Here is an 18763-nt window from a genome sequence, read left to right as displayed (position 1 = left end):
TAATATGAGTCAAAAGAAATTTTATAAGTTTTATAACTACCAATTGATTTAGCGATAAAAACTGTAATACTCTTTTCTGAAATTTCACCCGAAGAAAATTTACTTGATGCGTTTATACAATTATATTTCAGAAGGAAATAACTTTAATATTACGTTCATCTGTGGCTCAATCGCAACGATTTCGTATCCACTGCTAGCTTGTGGTAAAGCTGTAAAGAAGTATTATTCGCTGGCGTATAGTGAATGTTAGTGGGATGCGAAGCTAAATATTTGTGACGACTTTAAAGAATTATAGAATTACATGAATGGCATAAATAGTGCCAGATTATTGAAATAGGCCGGTGCTTATATTGTTTTTATTATGTTATTTAATTTAATGTCGAAATACCGAGAACGTTTCTAACCTCGAAAGCTTCGAACACGTGGCTTTGTTTTGGCATACCACAAGATTACAGTAACGCATTCGTGTCACTTAATCAGTTGATTGCCATTGCAATTTGGAGTATATATAACTGCTGAAGATTTCCCCTGAGATTGTAACTAGTGTAGTATCTTGAAATTTTTGCCTTGGACCATGTCTTTCCATTCCCGCGGGAGAGGAGGCGGTGGTGGTGGATATGGAAGAGGAGGAGGTGGCGGAGGATCTTATTATGGACGTGGCGGTAGAGGTAGAGGTTAGTATATCCGTTTATATGTACTATAAGCATACCAATTTGTCTTTTACTTTGCAAAATGTGTATATGATACATGCCTCATAAGATCCCCCACAAAGCTTAAACAAGGACCCAGCAGTTTTTAACTGTAAGAAGCATGACGTTGCATCTTCTGTATGTTTGTTTTATAATTGCATTTAAAACTCATACATTGAAGTTCAGGTGACCCAAAATTCTGGACCAGTTTTGACTGTATTTGTTTCATAGCATTAAATGAGATCTTGAATGGTCAGTAGGTAAGGATTTGAAAGTGGGAACAGCCTATTTTAAGGTACTATTCATGCATTCATCCAGAGACAGAAGTAGAAACCTCAGTGAGAATAGTAACTAAGTCAAGAGAGATTTGATTCTAGTGCTTCTGATTACAACTTCATGACATTACTGTTGTGGGATGTCATATGAAGAGACAACCACTAGTTGAACAGTCCTATAGTATTTATTACAGTTGCACTGTATACACAGACGAACAATAACGAACACACTGAATCAGAATTGTAGAACTGTAACTGTATCTTCCTATGTAACCTAGAGTCGGACATATTGCTAAGCAATGAAGCTTGCGTTGTCACACTGTTATATTATTTGGGTGATTTTGAGAGAGTAGCTGAAACTCAATATTCACTCTTTCAAATTCACCTAAGTACTTTGTGACATTTTGCTTATGTGGAATATAAATTTAGATGTTCTTGGGATTATTCCTTTTTAGTTGCAAGGCTTGTTGCCAAATCTGTATTTTCCAGATACACAAATTAAAAATATCTGTATATAAAATATAATATTTAGAAGTGATTCTTAGCCCAGAATTTAGTTTCTTGAGGTCTGGTGTATAATTATATATAATTTTAAATTAATGCAACAACTTATAAAATTATTATATATTTTCAGGTGGAGGTGGAAGAAATAGTTATGGGGGCTACCAAGATCAAGGACCTCCAGAAGAAGTAGGTCATGTTTATGTATAACAGTTTATTACAATACTGTGGCATACAGTCAAAGGCAAACAGTTTATTTTGACAGTGCTTAATACTGTTTCCACATAGAATTTGCCCATTCTGTTGTCATAATCGTTATATTTCAACTGCAATGATTAAATGTTATATTTGTTACACAACTTCGTGATGAGGGAATTAAATGAATTCCCCCACAAGATGTTACTGGGATACTGCATGTTGTTCCCCAAACTGAGTGATCTGTTCTCTTTTCCAGGTGATTCCTTTGGGTTCATACTTGTACCCTGCTCAGGATGACCTTGTAGTAAAAGTTGAGATTGAGGATGTCCCATATTTCAATGCACCAATTTATCTGCAGAATAAAGAGCAAATTGGAAAGATAGATGAAATATTTGGTAACATCCGGGACTATTATGTGTCAGTAAAACTTTCAGATGATGTCAAAGTTAAATCCTTCAAAGCACAGCAGAAGGTAAACATACACATAAAATGTAAGATTTGAGGTTTTCACAGTGGTGACTATGAAGAAAGTGGTCTTTTGGGATGTGGCACTGTGTAGATGTGGTGTTAACTGACATTTTGGAGGAACGTATCGCCTCCATCTTTATGGTAGAAGGAAGAATAAAATCCGCAAGCAAAGAAACAGTGAGAGCAGATGCAAGCAGACTAATGTCAGAAATAAACTCAGCTATATGAGAGCAGGAAAGGAATGGACAAGTCTAGATGGGGAAATCAGTGGAGGGAGAGGGGAAGAGTCTGGGGAGCAGGTATAGGATATTGTGTCGTGGAGAAAGGCAAGGTTAATGGGAGGTCATTAATGTCTCGGGGTGGGGGAGGTTAGGGAACAGATGAGAGGTTTCCATGGCTTGCTGAGACAAAACCCCACCTCTCTGTTCATATTGTCGGGATGGAGTTCAATCTCAATGGCTTCCCTAATGATGTGATCAATATAGCGGGTCTTGGTGGTGAGGATGGAGGTATTCTGAAGCTGAATGCGGTGTCCCAAATCAGTGCTGTGTTCAGCTACAGCTGACTTGTCTGGATGTTCGAGACAGATGTGCCGCTGATGCTCCTTCAACCTCGTGTCCATGGGATACTGTATACACCGGGTGTCCTTAGTCCCAGGCTATCTTTGACTGGCCAGAGGAAACTCGATAATTTGTTTGGAGGCAGACCCACTGATTTGATGTTGTGCTGGGATAGCACTCTGCTGATATGGTTGAATATAGTCCCGACATACGGCAGGAAGGCGACTGAGCCTGGTTTATCTTCAGGCTGGCTGAAAACTCTGTGGATCTGCCGGTTGTTGTATTCGTTCTTCCTGAATACATCCCCCAGGAGCACCAACTCCACAAGTAGGCTGTCTTGATCACAAAGAGCTCTAGCCCTGTGCACCAGTGTGGAAAGTGCAGCTTGCTTATTGGAAGGGTGGTGGTGGGACGTAGCATTAAGGTAGAGGTTTGTATGGGTGGATTTGTGGTACACTCTATGGCCCAGAGAACCGTCAGGTCTCCTATAAATATCTATATCCAGGAAGGGGAGGTGGCCCTCAGTTTCAGCCTCCATTGTGAACTGAATGCACTGGTGGATACTGTTTAGGTGGTTCAGGAAGTCCTTAAGCTTGTTGGGCCCATGTGGCCAGATCCACATAGCAAAACCAGCAGCAGGGCTTGTGTGGGACCAAGTCAAGTGCCCTCTCCTCGAAGTCCTCCATATAGAGGTTAGAGATGACCGGAGAAAGTGGCGAGCCCATCGCCACACCACCGGTTTGTTCATAGAACTGGCCATTCAAGCTGAAGTATGAGGTGGTCAGGACATGTCAGAAGAGTCTCAAGATATCTTCTTCGAAATGTTGTCCTAGCAGATCCATAGTATCCTTTATAGGCACCCTGGTGAAGAGTGTCATGGAAGCCTCCCGTCTGTTCCCTAACCCCCCCCCCCCAGGACACCAGATCCACAAGGCTACGCAGTCCATGACTGACTCGCATAGCAACCCCCCAGCTTAAGGGTTAATGCCCTCCCATTAACCTTGCCTTTCTCCCCTGACACAATATCCTACCTGCTCATCCCAGAAGACCGCTTTCTTCATACACATAAAATTTCTTAATTATGAATGACGAGGGACACAAAGAGGCGATATCCGAATTTAACCAAATATTAAGTAACTTAATATTGTGTCATTTACCCTTTGCATGCCGAAGAATTTTCATCTTTCAAAATATTTCCCTGGTAACATAATTTTGCTGTCAAAAAACCACAAATAGTTGGCTTATCGTATCTGAGATGACAGGAGGCATTTGTTTTATTGATATTAAACACTAAATACATGTTACTCATGTATTTCCCTTGTAGTAAAGTGGCCAGAGCATCAAGCTGACCATTCACATCAATCTGGTGCTGAGGTGTGGAGCTGCATCTCCACTCTCTTACACACCCTCTGCTGTGGTGCCTAGTTGGTATACAGAGTGGCCCAAAAATCGTTTAACCTAACACATTCTGTATTAACAGGAATGTTTAGATTTACAATTTGCAAAACAGTATCACAGCATCGTGCACTGAACGTGAAGGATCTCATTTTGAACAATTTTGGTAAATTAAGTAATAAACACATTTCTAATGTATTTTACTGTACATTTTACTAACCTGTTAACTGAATTTTGGGCCCCTTTGTATGTAACATGGATATTCATTAATTTGCTGTTTGTTTCAGCTCTACATCAACCCACAGAAGCTGCTTCCACTGAAAAGATTCTTGCCCCAACCTCCTGGATCTGTTCAGAAGAGGGGGGGTGGGGGTGGTCGAGGAAGGGGTGGAGGACAGAGAGGTGGAAGGGGTGGAGGCTTCAGAGGCCGAGGTGGTGGTGGATTTAATAATCGAGGCGGTGGTGGAGGAAGAGGAGGTGGGGGAGGTTTCAGAAGAGGCGGAGGCGGATGGAATAGATAGTTCTTTAACATTCTCCATCATTGTATTAAATGGGAACAAAATAAAAACGCTGACCACAGATGAAGTCTATCACCCATATTGGGTATTAAATAGTAACTATGCATTTTATAAATTCAGGACAACTAAGAATTCAGTGTAAAACTGAAAGATGTATTATTGCAAAAGAATTAAAGACATTAAAATGACTGTCCAGTATTGGTATCCAAGATTCAACACCTCTAACACAGAAGCCCACCCCTGGATCCTAACCTCAGCCAGTTCAATATATGCATAATTCACCTCACAACTTATTTCTCTAAGATCCATCTTAACATTGCCTGTGCTACCGTCACAGAAGTGTCAACTGCTGAGATGTTCTACAGCTTCCATGTCATACTGTGATAGTAATACCTGTCAACAGAGTCGGTTCTGGCCATCTTACAAGTAACACCCAAAATAGGGCAGGAAGTATGTATTCTTTCCATTTCTTGGGGTGGGGGGAGCCTGAGTCCACCAGCCCTGGATGATAGATTGTGGAGCAGTTGATGGAATGAGAACTGGCAGGGGAAACTGAAGTACTCAGAGAAAATATGCCACATCGTCCACCACAAATCCCATGACCTGCGATCAAATCTGGGCCACTGCAGTGGGAAGCCAGTTGAGCTATGGTATGACAAGTATGGAAATTCAGATCTGGGTCTGTTTGAAACTTAGACAGAACCTGCCTCTGCAATTCAGCTTATCTTCAATGCAGGCAATATGCAGCTTCAAAGAAAATACTCCCATGAAGAAGGTGGCATATTTTAGTAGTTTGTTCACCCCTATAACTTTATGAGTAACAAGTAGTTGACCTTGATCTAGAAGATAAGATGGAAACTTGCTTAAGGCAGCAGCTGCTAACCTTGGGTTGCACTGGATTGGGGGGGGGGGGGGGGAGAAACCAGCTGAAATGCGCTCTTTCCTGTCAACAATTAGGGATTCTTAATGTTTTCTCTAGTCAGGTATGGATGGTTCCAGTACATATGGAAAATATATTTTATGCCTAAAACAGCGCTGAGGGTACATCACACTTGGAGTAGGCAACCTCACAAGAAGTCTTGAGTGTTCAACGAAAATAGAACCTGGCAACTCTGTGTTGATATGATGCAACTTCAAGGATGTTTTAGACACACGACAGGAGATCTTGAAGTACCAACTGTACCATGCATTCCTACATAGTACTTCATCTTCACAAAGTTTGGGTGATATATTCCCCATTCTGAAACATTTCCTAGGCCTTTCCTGTTTGTCCTTGGGATATACAACATTCCATTGCTGCTGCAGGTTGATAATTTGTTGCCTTCTGTTGCATATATTCCACTTCTGACAATATTTCCCAATTTCTTGGATCAAACTACCTCTTGAAATTGCTATTCATTTTTCACATGGCCTCCTCTTATTCCAGTTAATGGTCTCATGGGATTCATTTCTACTGCATCAATACACATCCCTCCACTTTACCCGGAGTCCAGCATGGTACTTGCGACTTTATAATTTTCTTAAACTGAAATCTCTCTACTAAAAATATATTAAACACATTTTATGTGCTGAATCAGTGTGTACTGCTAGACTACCAGAATGGCAGTACCACTACTGTCAAGTTGTATCCATGAAACTAGGTAAACAGGTAAAGCTATAAATGATATAATGATTAGTTCTGATTTTAAAATCAGAAAGATAAAGAATAGCAGCAGCACACACACAGGAAGACTACACAGGATAACACCTATACAGTGTGGAAACAAGAACTAGCCGCTGCAGCACTTTAGACATAGGGCTAGTAACCCTAACAATTTTAAATTTTAAAGGATTTTAAAATTAGAACTAAAGATTTTATAGTGCTGCTACAGGAACGTCAAAATTAACGTGTGTAAAATAATCTACAAACCAGACAGATATCAATGAAGTAGATGTTGATAATAACAAGGAAAGTGTTTTAAATGTTAAATTTTGGGCTGAGTGCAGTGTGACAGCAACGTGAGTGTTATACACCTGATGATGGCCGTCTGAGGCCGAAACATGTAGTGTAGGTGAACAAGATCAAGGACACATAATATATTGTTTGCACTTGGGACGGAATTTGTATCATATCATTTATCGTATAGAGTGCAACAGGATGCTTAAATATAATAAGGTAAAGCTATCCCTGTTAACAGGCCATGGAGGCCCATACGGTTGCAAGACATCAAGGCTCCCACATTTTCTTGACAGTCTGCCAACAGATGGTGCTGAGGTTGTCAACATTATGCACCAGCCACCCTTCACCCCCACCAAGATTCCTAGTACTCTTTTCTGTTACAGGCTGAGTCGACCACAGGGCCATACTGCAGCTGGAGGGATTAGGTCAATTGAAAAATCCAATGACATTAGGAACTGAACCGGTGACCTACCTTGGAGCATAACACCTTAACCAGATCATTCTAAATTTGTATTTATCAGTACTTAAGTTGGGGTTTCCTGCAGTTGCATATGTAAAAGAGATATAAATGTATTAGACGCTGTTGTATGGACGAGTCTCAGATAGATGGAGACTGTGCATTCCTAAAAAATGTCAGTAAACATCTAGCACTCTACAAGGTGTCAGAACACATTACTGTTCAGATAAAGTGGTGAGCATTTGGGTGCCAACAACAAGGTTGATTTCTGTACCAATCAGCAGTTCACTCAGGGATGCTCTCAGTACTCAGAACTACGTAGCATCAAAGCATTTGATGATAGTGAATAATGAATTGGAAAGGCTGAGGAAAGAAGGCAGGCTTGTTCTGGCCCTAGATAAGGGATCTGTATAACTAGCAGAATATGATGCTGTAGTAGACACAATCATTACTGATCATTTACAGTACATTTTTAAGTGTTGCATCAATATTGTGGCATACTTTACATGAAGATTTACATATATCAAAGTCAACACATCAAACATACTTGGAGCTATACCTCCACTCAGCATGGCATGTTCTTAATTAATTAAGCACTCCGAAGACTTTACCTTTCTCTATCAAACAGTATGGCTTCTGCGATTTCCTCAATCATCAAATCTTATGTGCTTTCCTAGTTCTCTTTCAGCCCTTCTTAAGATTTTATCACGTCCTCTGTGTTTTGCACGGATATTGTTAGAGAGTTTCTGCTCACGATCGCTGATGATTTTTGCCCAGTACTGAGATTCATCTTTGCCTGAAAAGATTGCAATAATAATTAAATGAATAATATTTCATGAAATGGAAGATCTGTCATGTGTGGTTACCACCCTCACACTGTGATGTCTAGTGACAGGAGTACTACAGGAATCGAGGCATTCTGGATGAGTCTGCCTGTTCTGATGACATTAGCCGCTTGACAACTGTGAAATGCCACAGGATGTAAGTGACAGTCCCTTACTTACTGGAAAAGAGATGCATCACGAAAGTAATGTTAGTTCAAGGCATGATTCTGAAACACAGGCATTTGAATTCAAAGGTGTTCTGATTAGACAAATTCAGTTGGTATATTAATGTGTTAATGATGATAAACAAATTGCAACAACAAAACCAAAGATAACTACCATTAGTCGGTGGGGGAGCAGGAGACTTCTGTTTCCCTACCTAGATAAAAAAAACTAAGGAATTATACCAAAAATTAAAATTATTTTAAAGAATTCTTTTATCCTGAATACTCCTTACGGTTTAAACCCAAGTTTGTAAACAAATATCCCCCATTCCACAAATAACTGTTCACATTCATTTTCACACATTATGGTTGTGCCATAGCTCTGGTGGTTGGTCGCCGGCTGCCCATTGTGGTGGCCCAGGTTCGAGCACAGGTCAGTTATGTGGGATTTGTGGTGGACAAAATGGCACTGGAGCAGGTTTTTTTTCGGTTTCGCCTGTCAATCTTCATTCCACCAATTGCTCCACAATGACCATCATCTATCATCTGGGGCTGGTACAATAGGCCCGTAGTGTCCGTGGTACCAAGTGGATTGTCTCACCCGGCTAAGAATAATAATATTTTCACACTGGAGGAGGGTCTGCTGTGTCTTGCTAAAGACCTGATGAGTTTGTAAGCTGAGAAATACTCAGCAGTCAAAGGGTCAATATGATCCAAGAATTTACCTTTAAGAATCTCCACTTGCTGCCACGGTGCACTGGACACCAACTGCTCGGCTGCAGCAGCAGTTGAACAACGAAGAAAAGCTTCATTTGTGCCCATTATGACATCCACATACTCTACATCACCAAGGGCTTTAGCATCAGCCTGAAATGGTACAATTTTAGTCGTGCAACATGAAACACTACACGCATCTTTGTTCAACACAACAAAATTATATCAAGTTTCATGGCCACAAGGATTGTCAGATGGTGTTAAAGCAGTCAGCATCAGTAAGTCTTTCACAACTTAACTCGCTGAAGCATGAGTTTCTTCTAAACAATATTAAAAATTCAGTTCCTATTTCACAGAAAACACACCACATCTCCAGCACAAAGGGAAATCAGTTAATGCTGTTTAGGGAAATTATCACTGTTTATTGTATCACATATGAAACCCATAAATACTGTATACTGTGCAAGTAAAACGTATAATATTCTTGACGATAATCCTCTGCACACCACAAGCCAGTTAGATTGGCTTGATGTACTTGTGTTAAACTGCCAGAGCTGATTTATTGGCTCAACATTAATAATCACTCAGTTGTGTATGGCTTCCATGGCTTCAGAGGTAAGAACAGGCTTTCTCTGATTTATGGAACTACTATGGGTGTTTCTGTGTAACAGCATTTACTCCCAAGCAACCATGGCATTTCTTTGGTGGTGCTTGGCAGTCAGTCATATGGTTAAACCAGGTTGAACACATGTAAAGACTGCACTTCAATGGGTTAATATACATTATTTTCCTACAGCAAAGTATTTTAGTTTTGATGATTCAAATGAAGGAATTTTGAGGTAATACAGTACAATTATATGTCGGAATCGGTTGCTGAACACCACAAGGGGCTAAATTGGGGTAAACTTCTCTTTCAGATCTTGGGAGGAATCTTTATTGGTTTACTGATAGATCTCACCTTTGGACACACACATGCACACATACAACTCACATGCGTCATCTCTATAATTTTCCGCACCTTACCTTGAACTTCCGCACTTCCACGACTGGTTCATCAAGCACCGCATGCACAATAACTCCAGGGGTGAATGTAAATCTTGGTTCTTTCTCAGTCTCTTGTTTCACTGAAGCTTCCATATCTGTGGATTCATTTCCATGGTGCTCCTCCTCGTGGTTGTGCCCATTTGCAGGTTGTAACCGATCCTGGTGCTGAAACTGTGGATTACTGTTCCATCGATTCCTACCAAGATACTGTTTCAAGCACGCCATCTTTTGTCTTTGTAAATTCAGGTACTTGTTACGTAAGTGCTTCCATTCTTGCCTGAAATTCAGATTAAAGATTCTGCAGCTATCAATTTAAGTTCCAAATGCAGACTCAGTGATATACTAGCTTTTTAGGCAAATGAAATACTGTGTTGAAAGTATGAAACATTATGAAGTGGTAGTCCTCAAAGTCCAAATGAGTAGGAAGCGAGGAGAGTAGAAAAGAAGAGAGCAAAGAAAGGATGAAATGTAGGACAAAAGAAGGGAAAAGCAAGAGAGCTTCAATCTTGATGACTGCCGAGCGCTGAGTCAACAGTAAAGTCCCTACGAAGTACCAAGACTGTAACGGAACATGCAGGCTGGGTAGGCCTATCACAGGCCTGAAGGACAGCAGATGAGTACAGAACATCAGTAATATGGTGATCAGTAAGGGATTCAGAAGAAATCTGAATCAGTAATGTTCAGCCCACAAAAAAATCCTCTATGAACTCTATGAGGACTGAACACAAGACTCTGCAGTGAGATCAGGAAACTACTGCCTCGGCTTCGGCATGGCACACAAAATTAATTGAAGACATGAAGATAACTGACATGCTTCACTATGAACTGTATTTTGGAAAAATAACAGGTAAAAAATGTATTAACAGTTCCTTGGATCCTTAGAGAAGAGCACCTTTGCTCCTGTTGCCTAAGATAGCATTTATGCTTGTGCTGGGCCTGGATGTAAAAAGGTAAACCTATCCCTGTTAACAGGCCATGGCGGCCCATAGGGTTGTGAGACATCGAGGCTCCCACAATCCACTCGCAGATAACTGTGAGGTTGTCAGCCTTACGTGCCAGGTGCCCTTTACTCCCCCGGAAGGTTCCTGGTACTTATTTCTGTTAGAGGCTGAGTCAAACCCAGGGCCATAGTGCGGCTGGAAGGGTTAGGTAAATTGAAAAATCCAACATCCTTGGGAATCTAACCCACAACCTTCTAGCTTGTAGCATTTCTAAACATGCACTGATGTTATGTTTATTATTTGGATTTTTCAGAATATTTTAGTGAAGTGGAATTAATTTGTAGGAGGCACCCAGTTTATATCTTGGCTAGACTACTGACTACACTAACCGAAGTTTCTTATAGTTTTCCTCAGTATTTCTGGGTTAATGCTGGGATAGTTGCTTCAAATAGGCTATAGCTTCCTCCTTCAAAATCCTTGTACACTGACCAATGATGATTTATCTTCCCAACCCATCTGATGCCATATAAACTCTGAAGTTAAAACAGTGCCATTAAATAGCAGGATCTGAGGTTCTCACAGTGGTGGTTNGGATAGTTGCTTCAAATAGGCTATAGCTTCCTCCTTCAAAATCCTTGTACACTGACCAATGATGATTTATCTTCCCAACCCATCTGATGCCATATAAACTCTGAAGTTAAAACAGTGCCATTAAATAGCAGGATCTGAGGTTCTCACAAAGAGTTATATCTTCTGGGATATAGCGCTGTGTAGGATCTGAGGTTCTCACAAAGAGTTATATCTACTGAGATATAACTCCTAATAGTCTGTTGAAAGTCAAGGAATGTTTCACAGGAGTATGTCACCTCCATATTCCGGGTTGAAGAACAAGCCAAGAGAGAAACTTGCTTCACACTAGTTTCTGGCTTGGCCTATTCTTAGATCCTTAAGACTGAGGCAACATGTTCCTCCAAAAGTCAGCTGACTTTCAACAGACTACATGGTATTATATTTCCGAAGACAGAATTCTTTCAGTGCCATGAAATAACTTCACAGTCAACCAGTCGAACAGTCTACAAACACCAATACCCCAATAATTACATACTTTGACAAAATTTGCAGTCGACTAGCTTCAATATCTTGCTTATCCTTCATGTGCTTCTTCCTTCTCTTCCTTGTCTTCTTTTTAACCACATCTTCAACTCCTTCCTCAGTGCCAATTTCATCAACCAGTTCTCCATCCCACTCTTCCAACTTCATTTTCTTCCTTTTTACCACGCCTTCGTTTTCATGTTCAACATCTGACGAGACTTGCTGATGTTCTGATACAACTGCTTCTTCTGCTTCTACGTTTTTTCTTTTCCGATTTTTCTTTTCCAAACATTTTTCTGACTCATGCGACTGGGGAATAATGTCTGTATTCCCTTCTGTTCCCTCAACTCCAGGCTCTTCAGTCCGCTTCCTTTTCTTCGTCTTAAGGGGTGGACTATCATCCTCTGGTTGTGATTGTCCTGTCTCAACTGCTTCCATCTCAGTTCCTTGAATCCTTTTCCTGTTACACTTTTTCGCAGACATAGCAACTTCCTTTTTTTTTTCTGTTTGAAGAACTTCACTTCCTTTGATATTCAATTCCGTTCCACGTTCTTGTTTCTCCTTCTTTCTCTTCTTCTTCTTCCTCAAAAGTTTATCTTGAAGCTGACTCTCTTCACTGTCGCCTATTTTCTCTGATGGCACATTTTCAGATTTCACTTCATCAGGTCCATAGGTGGAAATGCTGCAAAGTTTCTCTGGAGCAATCTGAGATGACAAGCGGCAGCCCCTGGCACCAAAAGCCTGTAACAGTGAAGCAAGACAAATAATAGTAACATAGAAACATTTAGTATCTTTTTCTTAATGCTAGTGGGGTGGGACTAAGTTCCTTGTACTGCAGCTACTTCTGGTTTATTGTACCAGCCCCAGATGATAGGTGAGGGTGATTGTGGAGCAAATGGTGGAATGAAGATTGGCAGGGGAAACCTGCCCCAGCGCCACTTTGTCCACCACAAATCCCACTTCACCGGACACAGGATCGAACCCGGGCCGCCGCGGTGGGAAGCCAGCAACTATCCACTTGAGCTATGGTGGGCAGGAGTGAATATAACAGCAAAACACTGAGTTACGATGTAAGATCTGAGGTTTTCACAGCAGTGACTATGGAAGGCAAGACAGTCTTCATCTCTGTTTGAGAACAAATAACTGGAGTAGAATATTTGGAGCTAAGAAATAAACAAAAATGGTGAAAATTACGTGGAGTATCATAGCCTGAACACTTCTACTAATATAATTAGGGACATAAATCAAGGATGGGGCATATGCGACATATAGTATTGCAACAGTATACTGAACTGTGTGCTTCATACGATCAGGTTGGAGGTTGAGACATCAGCACAAGCCAATATATGGCAATATTGCATGCTCAGATAGGAACTCCAACCCCTCTCCCCATTCTTCAGTTGAGATAAGGAGCTTGGAGTGAGAGCAGAAGAGGCTAAGTACACTGTGGACTGACAACCAGGGCAGTCATTATGAGTTGATGTCAGAGTTTGGTCTCGTAGAGTTTATGAGACAAGGAACCTATGTGCAATAAGAGAAGGACAACACAGTAAATATAGTCATTGGACTGAGGAAGTGAAGCATCCGGCATTATTCCATATTTTCAGTCTTATTCTAAATCTGCATCCAAATCTTTAATCAGACTATTGCAGAATTACTTTAATTAAGAAACCACCATTACATGGTTCTACAGGTTATGCCATGGTCTGAGGTAACACTGCCCACACCTTCATACATATCTAATTACTTAACTAAAATTTGTAGCAGATACTCTCGGGGCTTTAGTAAACGCTGCAATGAACTTCAGAATCAATAAAAAGCAGGGAATTTCTTCACCAGGTGAGTGGCTATCAGCATCTCAAGAACTCTCTTCCATGGGTATGGTCAGTTACAATAAGAAGGGAAGCAAATTCTTACCTCCAAAGTTTTGTTAGCCTCTTCAGGTGTATCAAATTCAACAAAAGCAAAACCTTTAATCTTCCCACTGCTTCTATACTTGGGGAGTGAGACATAGGCAACTTTTCCATAGGCAGAGAAGACTTCTTTCAGCCATTCATGTTGGGCGTCCAGAGGCAGCTGCTCCTGCAAGAGTGGACAGTACGTCAGAATTATCCATTAAACAGTTATCGGCTACAGACAACCTAATGAATGTACGTGGGGTGGGTCAGAATAATCCAGCCCTTGCACTGTGACCTTCAATGATCCATTGTGCTTCCCCTTTTTTGATCAACCCTTTAGCAATTCTATGCTTTGAACGAAAGGTAGGACTTTTGTTTATGGGGGCATCATAAAGTCACCTGGTTCCATAAAGAACTGGGCTAGGTGACAAAATCTTAAATAAACAATGACCTCACAATCACACAGGATGAGTGTGGCTGATTCATCTTCTTCTAGGCACTGTCAATCCCAATCTGAAAAGGTATCCGTTAGGTGACAGTGTCCTGTAAGTAGTCCTACCACCTATCTTAACTGGTCTCTGTTTAACTTCAGCAGATCCTTTGTTCTTCTGGCACAGGGCCTTAGTATTAGTCCGTTTGCCTGTCAAGTGCAGCCTAATTAACATGTAGGTAGCGCAAAACGTGCAATGCAGAAAAACAAACAAGGGGTGTATAAGTTCACTAACATTTGCAGACAGAGCTGAAATATTTAGGGGGCAGATATCAAATGCTGAATAAGCAGTAAAGTATTTAAAGTAAATTATTCTACATTAAGTCAAAAAGTGGCAGAATAAAAGGGGAAAGGGGGGGGGAATACAATGTTAGAACACATGACATAAATGAGAGGAACACAACACTCACAACATAAATCGTGCAGTCGTCAGTGTTATTCTTTTCTTTAACTGGAGTAGTGCGGAACACCTTCGTGCCATCCTCTGTCACAGACAGTAAATCTGAATACCTTAAAGCACCACATATATCTTTCACGTCTGTTGTTAGAGCCCGAATTTTGTTGCACTGCATAATAACTGAGATGTCTACATCTGTAACAAAAGGTGAGTTACCAACAAACTAATCTGAAGCTTTCACCAGGGCTAAAGTTAAAAAAATCTTCTCAGGCTATCAGCTGTGTCAGTTAGTTAAAAATTACCCATCATGATCTGATGCTACAGACTCCGATGGCCCTGAAAGGTCAGGAAGTTTTAACTGCCTGACATGGCTCACAGCCAAAGATTTCACAAATTAATGTAGCCTGAGTCCATTGCAAAACAATATTAGTTAAGATTAGTCTTATTTTCTACAGTTCAATACTGAGGCAAGTTCATACTTACATGGGTCCTCTGCAATTAAGTTCCCTAAGAAGCGATCTTTTGCAAGATTAGCATCACTGAAGTAAAATTCCACCTGATTTCTAATTGCCTTGTATAACTGCTTCTTTCGATGGCGAATTTTTTTATGTGGAACTTCATCCTGTCTCTGTTCATCCTCAAGGGCAGCAGAGTTCTCTTCCTCCATTGCACCTGGAAGTGTTCATCATCATCACTGGCAAAACAGCCGTTTTTGAGCCATGCCCTTCCTTAAAATATTCTGTCAAATTTGAATTGGGTTTCATTTCTTTGGATTTTGCAACAATAATTTTTTTATACAGAGGGATGTAGTCAGCCTTGTGTCTAACCCGCAACCCAGATGACCAGGTTATACTCCCAGGCACTGGATTCCCCTTTCGTCACCTTTTATGACTCCAAGGGATTTTTTTATTGCTAGTGGGGTGGGACTAAGTACCTTGTACTGTGGCCACTTCTGGCCTATTGTACCAGGCCCAGATGATAGGTGAGGGTGATTGTGGAGTAACTGGTGGAATGAAGATTGGCAGGGGAAACCGAAGTACCCGGAGAAGACCTGCCCCAGCGCCATTTTGTCCACCACAAATCCCACTTGACCAGACCCCCGGCATCGAACCCGGGCCGCCAAGGTGGGAAGCCAGCGACTAACCGTGTGAGCTATGGCGCGGCCAGACTCCCAGGCATACAGTGGCGCTATTCTCACCTGCCTCCACATGGAAAACCTCAAAATATTGGCTGAAGATAAATAGCAGTATACACAGCAAAGCAGAAACAATTTTCTACATGGTGACCATTTCCATGTGACCACCTAATGCTAAGTATGTTACAGAGCGAATGTTTTATTTTTGCCTAACCTCTAACATGCAGTATGAAGTTTTAAAGTTACAATCNACCTATACTTTTTCTTCAACCCTGAAGATGGGGGCGATACGTTCCTCCGAAACGTCGGTTAACACCACATATACACGGCGCCAAAGCCCAGAAGACTGCTTTCTTCACGATTATATGTTGCTTATTCCAAACAACACATCCATCTAGAATACATAACCTATCACACCGGCTTCCTAGTACTGAGATAACCACCGCCTTTGAAAAGATACGTAATAAAGAAGGAATTCCATGGAACCTATACTAAGAATTTGCTCACCAGCTCCAATAAATGTTGTACACGGCTCAAAACTACTATAATTTTGTTAGAAGTACTATAAACTATCCAACAGCTCCACAAGCACCACCATTTACACAATGGATGTTTCAAACGTTGGCTATCGTGTAAAGTGCGGTATATTCGTTTCAGATTTTGCGCGAAACTTAAATTCAGGCGGAAATTCGAATATGTTACATTTTTCTTGGTTTGTTTACTGGCAGGTTCTTATGTTAAGATTTTTATATAGCGCCGAATGAGTGGATGTCTGATAAATGAATTGGGAAAGATGTGGAAGAACATGGACGTAACCTATTGTAGTATTCAGCATTTACTTTTTGGGGCAAACCGTGCAAAACCTCCGTCATTTTTCGGTAAACTTTTACCCGTATTATATAACCCTTTCTTTATAAAATTAATGCAGTATAAGTAATAGATAAAATATATAATTCCTCACTATTTTCTTTTTCGGATTTTAATTTAGCAAAAACTGAGACTAATTCCTTGCTTGTTTCTTGCTGTGCCTTCTTATTAAGACGGTAGGCCGTGGAGACCCATAGGTTTGTGAGACGTCGAGGCTCACACATTTTCTAAACAGTCAGCTCACAGATGGCGGTAAGGTTGTCAGCCTTACGCACCGGCCGCCATTTACCCCCATGAAGATTCCTAGTACTCATTTCTGTCAGAGGCTGAGTCGATCCCAGGGCCATGGTGCGGCTGGAAGGATTAGTTCAGTTGAAAAATCCAATGACCTCATCGGAAATAAAATATTAAATAATACATTAAGACAATAAACAGTGCAATATGTTAAAAACGATAATTACCTCAGTACAGTTTGTTTTGTGAAGAATGATTTTTCTGTTCTCCACAGCGTCCAAACCGGCTTTTTGGCCTACTAAGCCTCCTATCCAGTGGGTACCCCGGTCTCTTTCTCGGGGGGTAAAGCGACAGGGACGTAAAGAAAATCACTTACCTCCACTTACCGAGCTTAAGAATCTTGGCTATACCTCCACTCCCCCATATGTCTTCATGGCATAGTGCTTAGCTAATTAAGCACATGGAAAATTTTACCTTTCTTATCCAGACACAGTTTGGTACTTTCCTGCCTGAAATGTTGAAAAATAGAATATTCTCCCACGACTCGCTGTAGTAAACGTATTTTGTTGGAGGTTTTGAGTGAAACCATTAAACATTTCTTGATCAAGCAATTCGCAGACATCACCACTACCACCCTTTTCGACATGAAAGTTTTACGAAGAGTGAGAAATTTTATTAACTATAGATGACAGAAGAGTAAAGCGGTATTTTTGGCTCAGGTGCCCGTTTCAAAATGAAGATAGCTTCGGATTCATAAAACAATCTGTAATATTAATTCTATTTGAAGACCTTCTTTAGCCCACGTGATATGTGCCTTCCAGAGCAGCGTTTCTCAACGTGAAGACCTTGGCTGTCTGCATGGTTGTACGTGAGGACTCAAAATGGGATGTCCCATCACAGGCGCCATCAGGTTACTTTTTGTTGGGGGTGGGGGCACTAAACTTTTCGAATCGCTCTAGGATATTCAGAATACACGAACTCATTTCTAAAAAATAATTTGAATTTCGGTATTAATATTTGGTAATATTCTTCTCCTTTTAAAATTTGGATTTTTTCCCCCCCAAAACTCCAGAGGGGCTGATGCCTTGTCTCCCCCTACAGATTCTCAAGCGTGCCACTAAATAGTATTACAAAACTCTAATGTACATAATTTTAAGACTATTTCCTAAAATTTTTTTTTCTTACTATGGCGGGAACAATTTCTTTATTACAAACTAACCAGTGGGATGCCAAAAGGCTTAAAATTGCTGTTGGCTAGGTTCAAATTTCGATTAATACAGACAGTGAGAATTTGTCACGAAGACTCATCATTTCTTTTAATAGCTTGCCCACCATTAACTTCTCATTTTTCCACACATATTGTTTCAAGTCCTCCATGTTACCGAATGATGCGTCGAGGTCAGCGTTTAACGCCATCTCCCAAGAACAACATGCACAATCAATCAATCGTAAGCCGCCTACTTTGTATTATATGCCACTTTTCGGACATCCATGTCACACATAATCAAGCACTAACGAAACAGACACAACACAATGAAAGAGAACAAAGCTTGTTCTTTGTGACCCACTATACAGCTAACTGTGCCTAACTATTAACTAATGTGTAAATTACTTCTTATTTCGAAACTGACGATAAGAGATTTACCATCTTGTCTTGTTGTGCTGACAAGAAGATCCCAGCAGACCCTGTCCTGAACCATCTACACCCAGTCCACACCTTCATACACTAATTTTTGTAATTAGCTGAATATTGTACCCTCATCTATACCACGTTCTCCCAGATGATCCCAGCCTTTCTGTCTAACCCATATCTTCCCCATGCGTGCTACATACACATCCCACCATCCCTCTTGATTTGATAAACCAAATAATATATAGAAGGCCCAGAACGTCCCTATCCACCATGTTATTGTGCAAATAACGAAACTACTACTACTACTACTACTACTACTACTACTACTAC

The 18763-nt window shown here is 40.7% G+C and overlaps 2 protein-coding genes across 5 annotated transcripts in view; one reads left to right on the top strand and one right to left on the bottom strand.

The window, feature by feature from the left end:
- The first annotated feature begins 45 nt into the window (after positions 1 to 45).
- LOC111866088 (probable H/ACA ribonucleoprotein complex subunit 1) lies at positions 46 to 4802 on the top strand. Its single transcript, XM_023854663.2, has 4 exons — positions 46 to 674; positions 1599 to 1654; positions 1920 to 2135; positions 4374 to 4802. The coding sequence occupies exons 1-4, from the start codon at positions 575 to 577 to the stop codon at positions 4605 to 4607; spliced, it is 606 nt and encodes a 201-aa protein (XP_023710431.1). The 5' UTR covers positions 46 to 574; the 3' UTR covers positions 4608 to 4802.
- LOC111866085 (la-related protein 7) overlaps positions 1660 to 18763 on the bottom strand; it is a 28495-nt gene continuing 11391 nt past the window's right edge. For 2 of the 4 annotated variants that reach the window (XM_023854658.2, XM_023854656.2), the window contains exons 2-9: positions 15048 to 15236; positions 14578 to 14759; positions 13697 to 13861; positions 11793 to 12520; positions 9726 to 10023; positions 8714 to 8855; positions 7612 to 7796; positions 1660 to 2015 (exon numbers count right to left, since the gene is read on the bottom strand). In XM_023854658.2, the coding sequence (XP_023710426.1) occupies positions 7648 to 7796; positions 8714 to 8855; positions 9726 to 10023; positions 11793 to 12520; positions 13697 to 13861; positions 14578 to 14759; positions 15048 to 15231 (1848 nt within the window). In that variant the 5' untranslated portion in view covers positions 15232 to 15236 and the 3' untranslated portion in view covers positions 1660 to 2015; positions 7612 to 7647. Of the gene's footprint in view, positions 2016 to 7611; positions 7797 to 8713; positions 8856 to 9725; positions 10024 to 11792; positions 12521 to 13696; positions 13862 to 14577; positions 14760 to 15047; positions 15237 to 16206; positions 16331 to 17176; positions 17310 to 18763 lie in introns of those variants that run through there. The other 2 variants (XM_023854659.2, XM_023854657.2) reach the window with 2 other exon arrangements.

This window comes from Cryptotermes secundus, unplaced genomic scaffold (assembly GCF_002891405.2).
Source record: "Cryptotermes secundus unplaced genomic scaffold, Csec_1.0 scaffold318, whole genome shotgun sequence".
Taxonomy (NCBI): Eukaryota; Metazoa; Arthropoda; class Insecta; order Blattodea; family Kalotermitidae; genus Cryptotermes; species Cryptotermes secundus.
Note: the sequence above shows the minus strand (reverse complement) of the source record. Positions and strands in the feature narration are given on the sequence as shown.